At 40.5% G+C, this 9,257-nt stretch overlaps 1 protein-coding gene, 1 long non-coding RNA gene and 1 pseudogene across 2 annotated transcripts; 1 reads left to right on the top strand and 2 right to left on the bottom strand.

Annotated features, from left to right (window-relative positions):
* Window positions 1-751: 751 nt before the first annotated feature.
* On the top strand, window positions 752-1,970 carry LOC141843818 (uncharacterized). The gene is made up of 4 exons (XM_074731841.1): window positions 752-945; window positions 1,027-1,406; window positions 1,487-1,579; window positions 1,689-1,970. The coding sequence occupies exons 1-4, from the start codon at window positions 800-802 to the stop codon at window positions 1,787-1,789; spliced, it is 720 nt and encodes a 239-aa protein (XP_074587942.1). The 5' UTR covers window positions 752-799; the 3' UTR covers window positions 1,790-1,970.
* A 2,277-nt stretch (window positions 1,971-4,247) lies between these two features.
* On the bottom strand, window positions 4,248-5,531 carry LOC141844459 (small ribosomal subunit protein mL103 (rPPR7)-like; annotated as a pseudogene).
* Window positions 5,532-7,125: 1,594 nt separating this feature from the next.
* On the bottom strand, window positions 7,126-7,871 carry LOC141843844 (uncharacterized). Its single transcript, XR_012603092.1, has 3 exons — window positions 7,816-7,871; window positions 7,538-7,631; window positions 7,126-7,364 (listed from the first exon to the last, which is right to left on the bottom strand). It is a non-coding gene; the product is annotated as an uncharacterized LOC141843844 (long non-coding RNA).
* Between the last annotated feature and the right edge of the window lie 1,386 nt (window positions 7,872-9,257).

Below are 9,257 nucleotides of genomic sequence, written 5' to 3'. Positions count from 1 at the left end.
GGAAAGGAATCATGTATGATTATTTAATAGATCCATTTATATTTATAGAGATAAGAAAATACTAAAAAAATTGCAAAGAGTTATATTATTTTATGATTTATTAAATTATTTTACTTCAATTTTTTGTTGCATGAGAAATTGTGAGAGAAGTTAAAAAGTAATTATATAGATCCATTCACACACACTTATATTAAAATGTTGTTTTAATAAATTACTATTGAATAAATTAAAAAATTATATGCATAAATATTTATGATCGGGAATATAACAAAAAACAATTGACCGGTGACGTGGAATATAACAAAAAAAATTGAACAATGGGGCAGGCGAAAGAGCCATCTGCCTAGAGCCAAATTGTCCCGCCTGATTCAACTTTCAGGGAGGGAATACAAATAATTAATCGAGGTTAGTCAACATAATTAGGAAAAAGATTGCGTCGCAGAGCACAAATGTCGCCTCCAAACTCAGCGTTAAGTTGCCGTAATTCCTTATTAATCCGATCTAATTGTGCAAGTTGTCTGTCGTTTTCGCCGTAAATCCAACTACTATAAGGCGCCACATCACCAGAGCTCCGCTGCTTCGTGTTCCTGCTGACTCCGCCATTGACTGCGGCCTCGCCTTTCGGGGTTCAAACTGAAACAGCGGGAGGAGAGCAGAGGCGACCGCCTCGCCTCGCCTTGCCTTGCCTTGCCCGCTGCGCCAGCCACCGCCGTTCCGTGTTGGTCCAGCAACCGCTTGCTCTGCTCTGCTATTTGCAGCGCCTGCTTTTCCGCCTTCGCTGCAGCAGTGCTTCAGAGACATGGCAGAGGATTTCCAGCTTCCTTCCGAGCTCCTAGACGACGGATTCTTCAACGCGTTCTTCGCCGACCGAGAGGGGAATCTTGAGGAAGAGAAAGAGGATGATTTGTCCGCCCGCAATCGGCAGATCCAGCACGACAAGGTGAGAACTTTTGGCGCGTGCCTTATCCTTCATCGGATTTGAACTTCGTTAAGTCAGCCAGGTTTTAATCTTGCCCTCTTGGTGACGCCGCAGGCGAGAGATCTACTCAACGGGGCTGCAGGAAAGCAGGCCGTGCTGTTGGAGCTCGACGATGCGGAGCGTCGACGGCGAAGCCATCGAGAGCGTTGGCTTCTGACCCTTCAGATCCTTCGCCTGAAGCAGAAACAGTTACTGCAGCAGCAAGAACTATACGCAGCGAGAACAGGAATCAGCTACGGGGCCAGCAGCTATGCTGGCTTGCCTCCTCCGTCGCGGACTCCATGTCTACTCCAGCATCAGCCCCATTCCGCATGTGCAGCGAGATCAGTTTTCCTTTGCCGCTCCGGTGCGCGAAAGCAGTCCGCCGGAACCGGCGTCTTCCTACCACGGACGACCATGAGCAAGGCCGAGCCGCAAAAGGAGTCATGTAATGATCTTATTAAACTCAAGGCTATTAGTCTTCCATGTGTTCGATCTTTGCTGATTCAATTATTGTTTGTGATGCAGCAGCGGCTAGTTCAACTGTGTTTATTCCGGCGAGAGAGGTCCAAGTTCTGAACCTGAACACGACTCTCCCCAGTGGACTTGTCATTCAAAATGGTTAGCTATCACCTAAGTCATTGATTCTTCCCATAAAAGATAGTAAAAACATATCAAATTTTCTCATTCTGAACACTATTTCTCATTAAACAAGTGTGTGGTGCATCAGATACATTTACGGGAAGAGCAGACGCTGTGAGGACCCACAGTCATCTCCAACCTGCAGCCATTAGGACTTCCATGAGCTACCTTCCCCAAGAGTGGAACTAACCAACTCCCTCACTCTTTTAGTGGAGCAGGCGGTGTTCTAATGGCAGAAGAATTCCTTGTGTATTTGTTTCTGAAGATGGGCAAGTGCTTGTTTGGACCAGATTAGTTTTGTTTCAAGTGGAAAGACGAATTGATGGATGGATACAATGTCGCCATGCCATGATGTTCATTCTGATTTGTGCCCAGTTATTATTATTATTATTATTCAACGAGACAATTGTTTATCTATGCACTCCTAGTTCCTATATTGAATCACACAGTAATCTTCTATGAACATGAAGAAGCTTTATCTCCGATCAGTTGCACATATTTGACACTGTTCATCATGCATGTTTGAGTATATTCACAGCTATAAAATCATGTGAATTAGCTTTCGCTAGCTAGAATTTCATCATGACACTGCTTAAGTTTGAGAGAATAAGTCTAAGCCATCGCACCTTGGACGAGGGAGGTTGCTCGGCGTCGCCAGATCTACCCGTCCGCCGCTCCAGGAGTCCGCTCCGAATGAAGAGGAAGCCAAGCGCGTGGGCGACGACAGCCGCCACGAACACTCCTCCGTTGAACGACATGAGGGCGAGCATCACCAGGTAGGCCAGGCCCGCCGCTAGGGAGACTCCGGAAGAAACGCTGGGAGGCAGCGGAGAGGGATCAACAAGGACGGCGAGGATGAGGACAAAGACGAGGGCGAGGGGGTACACGCCGATAGCGGTGTTGAAAAATTATATTTATTTTTTGAAATTCGAATAACATACCACGTCGGAGTTAGTGAGTTGACGAGGTGATGAGTAATGGTAATAGTGATGGTCACGTGGTTATAATTATCAATTGGATTAGGTCTGTCGAGTTGACTCGTCCCGTTAAATAATTTAGGCATATGGATTAGATTAAAATTTTATCAATTCATTTTAATATGGACAGATGGATTGACCGGTCTAGACTCGCGACCCGCGTGGATAGGCCCATGGTGGGCTTGAGTTGGCTCGCAGGTTAAGAAAACTTTTTTTTTCAAATTTTAAACTTAAGTAAAAAAATTCAATGGATTAGTGGACTTGATCCGTGTAAATCACAATTTAAATTTAAAAATTTCAACTTGATCAATGTAAACTGTAATCTAAATTTAAAATTTTTAATATTTTTAAATTTTTTTATTTTTTGACAGGTATGTGGGTTGGTCTGACTAATCCGTAATCCGTCTTGGGTTGGATTGGGTTGGAGATTTTTTAATCTACCAAGTTGGTGAGTTGGCCTGTCTCGCCCCGTCATATGACGGATTTTTAGTGGGTTGATATGTCCCATCATGGATTGACCAATTTGATAACTCTACATGTGGTATTAATGGAGTTAGTAGGGATAAAATAATAGAGTTAGTGGTTTAGATGGGTTATATTATTAACCAATAAATATGTTATTTATTTATTAATTGAATTTGGAGTTTAAGTTTGCTTGTTTTTCATTCTTCGAGCATATGAAAATATTATCTTTGCATTTTACGTTGATCTTCGAATCATCTCCGAATGATACATTACCATCAACTGATTCATCAAGTTATATAAATATGCTTCTTTTTCCACACATATGATTATTTGCACTAGTGTCTAGAGGCCACATTGTATCTTCGTCTCTTTCATTATATTTGTATGCGCAATAGGGTGGCATCTTCTTCTCTTATTTCTTCCATATAGTTAACTCTTTCATATACTTTATTTTAAATGATCTACACTCTCTAACATAATGACCAAACTTGTCACAATTGTAATACTTCATGTTGATTTCTATTGTTAGAGAAACTTTTATCCTTCTTAATTAGTTGAAGAGACGTCTTAAGAAGTTATTGAGTGGTCTCTTCATTTATCTTCTTTTTTTCTTCACAGGCTTGTAATGGACCTAAGAGTTATTCCATCATCATAACTTGTAGATCCTTTGGTATCTTCAATGATGGTTGTAATACTATTAAATCTTGAATTCAATAATATTTGAAGAATTTTTCAATAATAGTTATAATTTCTCACAATTTTTCTGTAGTTGATTAAAAATAGTAGAGACTCTAGAAAAATAATCTCTAAGGGTGCGTTTGGTTGGGGGTCATCCATGATTACCTTGGTTATATGATTACCAAGTAATCACATAACCAAGGTTATAGGGAATAAAACATAACCTAATGGTGTTTGGTTTAATCCTAGGTAATGAAACAAAACCTTGTTTGTTTGAAGGTTTTAATACATTACTTACTTTTACATTTACTATATCACCCCTAGTTCAATTATAATTATTTTTTACAACTAAATTAATTTATATTTAATTATTTTTAAAATTAAATATAATTAATAATTATAATATTAATAATATAATATATATTATAAATTTTAAAATTTTAAATTATTTTAAGAGAAACTCTAACAAATAGGAATAAATGTTTGAGCAAAATCGAATCGACCAAATTAAATAAATCGAAAACCGATTAGATATCCAACCTCTTCTTCTTGCAAAAATCACTGATCAAAGTGTTTTAGTTCTTTATGTTTACTCGAAAACCATTCTTTCTCATCAACGACACAATCGAATAAGCATCATCCAGTTTACCAATATGAGTCAACCCAGAGATGAGAGTGAAGTATGTCATAGAATCAGGGAAACCCCTTCCTTGATCATCTCATCAAATAATGTTGTCACCCTTCCTACATCGTTGGAATGAAGAAAAGCACCAATCAGGATGTTATAGGTGGTAGCATTGCCTTTAACTTCCAGCCACTCGACATTTTTTTGCCAAACAAAATCGAGAGCACTTTTGATCATCCCATTTCTGCACATTCCATTTAAAAAGGTGTTTAGCGTAACCACATTGACAGCCACCCTTTCCTTCTCCATTCGGGTAAGCAATTCATGAGCCATGTCCAACTCTGCAGCCTTGCAGAAGGCATTGATCAAGCTGGTGTAAGTCACAATGTTAGGATCACAAGCATGGCTTGATTTCATCCTATCAAGCAAGGAGAGACCATCCTGAAGCCTTCCTGCCTTGCAGAGCCCATCGATGAGAATGCTAAAAATGATTGGCACCCCCAAATCTGGGCTTGACATTGCGTCAAGCATGTTCAGTGCATCGTCGAGGCGACGAGATTTGCAGAGGTGATTGATGAGTATACCGAAGGTGACTACGCTGGGGCGCACGCCCAAACCTTTCATCTCCGAAAACAGAAGATTCATCCTTGCGAAGTCTCGAATTGCAACGAGGCTAGTCAAGAGGGTGTCAAACACAGGGGCCTCGATAGAGCCACTAGCATCCTTTACCGCGTCGAAGAAATACCAGGCCCCGGAGGTGGCGCCGCCGCGGCACAGCTTGTTGATGAACTGACTGAACAGGATGGCGTCGTGCGGAAAAAAATCCCATCTTGGCCATCTCGACGAGGAGGGCGAGGGACTCCTCGTTCAGGGGCTGGCTTCGCTTGGCCAGACCGGAGAAAACAATCGATCGAGCGGCGGCATCTGGCGGGGAAGTGGAGTGGTGGAAAGCATGCTGCGGAGGATCGACAAGGCGGTGGAGAACGGGTGAGGGGAGAACGGGTGCGAGAAGGAAGCTCCTCTTGCTCACTCGCTTGCCCACGTACACAAGCTCCCACGGCCGTCGGTGAGGGGAGAACGGGTGCGAGAAGGAAGTCGCTAGGGTTTTGGAGGCGGAGAACAGATACGAAGAAGGATGGCGGAAATGAGCCTGGTTCGGGAGTTTTAGGGCAGTAATTTGATGCATGTATAAAGGATATTTTAGGGATAAATTTTTTATTAACTCCGGAATTGAGAAAAACCTTACCCTGCTAAGGTTATCAGATTCCGGGTTTATAACTCATTTTGCTGATGTGTCATGACGTGGCAGTAATGCTATATTACTTAGGAATCCTTGATACTCTGAACCAAACAAGGTTATCATTGATAACCTTGGACAGATAACCAAGGTTATCAAAGATAACCCTCAACCAAACATCCCCTAAGGAGTGCCTCCATCTTGATACTCTAATTGTCATAGTTACTCATCTTGAGTACCTAAACTTGAAAGAGAATCATACTTTCATTCGATATGACTTGATATCATTTTGTTGGAAAGTTTTAACTCATTAGGACTTTACCCGGCATCAGCTCAACCTTAATTAGTCTTTTTTGATCGGTCAAGATTTCCCTTATAAGTGTAACATTCAATTCTCTTTCATTTATTAAAACGAATAATCCCAGTAGCCACATCTCTGGGCGGTCGGCCCGATCTCACGGAAGCTTCCCACCGACCACCAGGGTAAATCGGGAAGTGCATACGGCGGCCAATCCAGATGTCCAGCATCCTTTATTGCGTTCCCCATTGGAGGAAAATTCCTGTAAATACGCCGTAGCTGGGGATCGAACCGCGGGTCCCTGAGTTACAACTCGGATGTCCTACCGTTGCACCATTGCCCCGGGAACAAATGTAACATTCAATTCTCTTTCATTTATTAGAACTTTCATTACGTGTCTATTAAGATTTTCATTGCTAAAAAGTCAATTGAAATTCTCTAATTTTAAATGTTTAATTTATTTGATTCACTTGAACTTCCTATCATCAATTAAGTGCTTAATAATCTTAACTCGCTTGTATTTCATCCAATATCACTACAAAAAAAGAACGAATTAGCGACGGAATTATTCCGTCGCTAGTCGGTCGCTAATCGACATTAGCGACCGATTAGAGACGGAAACGATCGGACGCGAAAAATTTGGTCGTTGACGTCACTTTAGCGACGGAATTTATATTTCCGTCGCTAATTAACGACGGACATTAAAATTTAGTCGCAAAAAAATAGCGACGGAATAAAATATTCGTCGTAAAAATTTAGAGACGGATATTTATTAGTTCCGTCGCTAATTAGCGACGGATAATAAATTACCGTCGCTAAATCCGCTTAATGCCTACGTAAAAATTACCACAAATAGCGACGGATGTTTGTTGTTCCGTCGCTAAAGATTAGCGACGGCGGATTTTATTTCCGTCGCTAATTAGCGACGGATAATGCGACGGATAATATTTCCGTCGCTAATTAGCGACGGAACAAAAAAACATCCGTCGTTAATTCCAGAAAACTACACGTGTATTGCTCTTGCAAATAGCGACGGATACGAAAAAATCCGTCGGTAAAATTTGTATTTTTTTTAATTTTTTTTGTTTTCCTTTTTCCCTGTATACAATACATAACAATAAAACAATACATCTAATACAACATCTATCATAAATGTCCAACAATCCGCTAATACAACACAAATATCGAACAATCTGATACAATAACATCGATCAATATATCTGCATACACTGATACTGTCTAAAATGTCAAAATACAATATCTGTGCTGTTGAACAAGGCCTTGTCAAAGCTGTTCATTTGAAAATACAAATATGGAGATATTTTGAATCCTCTGTCAGCCATCTGTGCTGCTGGCATCACCAGTCTGTCCCATGGAAGTTTTCCATAATGCTTCCAAGCCTCATGCAAGCCTGCAACTTCCCCTGGAACAGCTATTGAGAGAGCACCACTTCCTTTAAGTGTAGCATTTCCAGCATACATATTCTGCAAGCATCGGCAAAGAAAAAAATTATTCCTTTTGAACAGAAACTTTTAAAATGCAATTCTCTTAATATTCACTTGAACTATGAAGTGGAAATTTGTAGAAGCCATATGTAAGAGAGAAATAAAGTATGTTTCGCTCATTTTGGTCAAGTGTTGAGAAAGTTCTTTGCTACCTCAACGAAACCATCAACCATGTCCTTCTTCAGCCAACTCCAATCCTTTAGCCTCCATGCCAGTTAGCTTACCGTCCAACATCATTAGTGGGTCCTGCAAGAAATAGCAAACTGTGATATATTCCTCTACTAGAGCTGAATAAAGAGTTGTAGTCATACAATTGCTAAGCTCATTTTGTTCAGAACACCTGCTGGATGATATCAGATTTGCTCACTGTGATAGCAAATTGGCCATTACTCCAAAAATCTCCAACAAGAGGTAGAATATAAAGGAATACCTGCTGGATGATATCAGTGGTAACTTGATTTGGGGAAGCATAGGCTGCCATCATGGTGCTTCAAACCAGCCTTTGTTTTTTTTTTTCCTGTCAAAACTCTAAATGCCTTCTCTCCACTCCTCTGTTGGTTATACTTGTAAGAGACAAGAGTAACAGGATATGAAAGGACAGGTAGTCACCTTCGGGTTTGTGCTTCAACGGAGGCAATTTATCAATAGTAAGTTGATCAACCATCTCTGTCAATTAGGATTACATTTGGACACTAAACATAAAGCATCAAGTAACTAGTAAATGTAGAGTTAATAAAGCATACAGGTGATGTTTAAGAGGATAGTTTTTTCACACAAAAAATGCTAAAGCACCAGCAGTAACAAAATATCATACAATAGTTTCAACAACCAGTAATAGTACTGTCACACAAAAAATTATAAAGCACCACCAACCCAGCTAAAAGAGAAGATCCTACAAAAAAGATAATAAAAATTGTTAGAACAGATATTTCATCTTCCAAATTAAACAGAAATTTCATCTTCCATATTCTACCAATAAGTTTTTGGATCCGAAAGAAGCTCGCCGGTATAAGAACCATATTACAAGATACAAAAATACAATGATATAAAGTTACGTACAAAATTCTACTTACCTCGCAGGCAACTACTGATCAGGGGCATTAGGGTCTTGAGTTTCATTGTTTAGGAAGTCTTCGAACGATTGAGTACAACCAGGTGGGAGTGGCGGTACACTCATGCTCTGTATCAATGCCCTCATCTCCGCTAGTTGTTGATCGTGTGACTTCTGGTGCGCCTCTAATGCGGATAGACGATTCTTTAAATCTTGATTTTCCTCTCTTAGCGATATCACCTCAGAAGAGGATCCACTGGGACGACCTCTGGCTCTGGGAGCCATCTCACGATCATACACCACCTTTGCCTGGGACCCTAAACCGTAGAGGCTGGAACTCTTTTTCCTCCCTCCGACCACCTCATAGTAAATTTGATTTATTTGGTCGGTTGTGAGAGTCTGTCTCTCACCTCCCTCAACAGCAGGCTGAGACGCCTGCTCAAATCTTGCATTCAATTCAGCCTGTTATAAATATGATAACATAACAATTAGGATTAAAAAAATAATTATTATAATGTAATGGTATATAAAGTTAAAATTACAAATCTTATACCTCAAATGCCTGCGCGCGTTTATCGACATATGTGCCATCCTTGGACTTATGAGTTTTCGAAAATATCTCCCAACAAGTAGGAGGCCGCTGTAAATCATGCTCCTGCGTACAAAAAATACAAATAAATTCAAAATCAAATAATTACTAATACAAATGAATCTTTATTATAAACTTACTAAGTCCAATGTGTGCTCTACAATCGATCGGGATCCAGCTGTATGCTTTGAGGATCCGGTGCTGGGCCCAGCCAGCTCGGTATTTCTATTGG

The sequence above is a fragment of the Curcuma longa genome, chromosome 13 (genome assembly GCF_044706935.1).
Source record: "Curcuma longa cultivar G26 ecotype Majalengka, Jawa Barat chromosome 13, ITB_CL_G26_1.1, whole genome shotgun sequence".
In the NCBI taxonomy this organism is placed as follows: domain Eukaryota; kingdom Viridiplantae; phylum Streptophyta; class Magnoliopsida; order Zingiberales; family Zingiberaceae; genus Curcuma; species Curcuma longa.
The sequence above is the reverse complement of the archived record's forward strand: the minus strand, read 5'-3'. Positions and strand labels throughout refer to the sequence as shown.

What these genes read in the sequence shown, in the direction of transcription:
- LOC141843818 (XM_074731841.1), top strand. Translation starts at nt 800, where the DNA reads ATGGCAGAGGATTTCCAGCTTCCTTCCGAGCTCCTAGACGACGGATTC. An exon ending in ATCCAGCACGACAAGGTGAG is followed by an intron (nt 946 to 1,026) that starts AACTTTTGGCGC and finishes CCTCTTGGTGAC; the next exon opens with GCCGCAGGCGAGAGATCTAC. An exon ending in TGGACTTGTCATTCAAAATG is followed by an intron (nt 1,580 to 1,688) that starts GTTAGCTATCAC and finishes GTGGTGCATCAG; the next exon opens with ATACATTTACGGGAAGAGCA.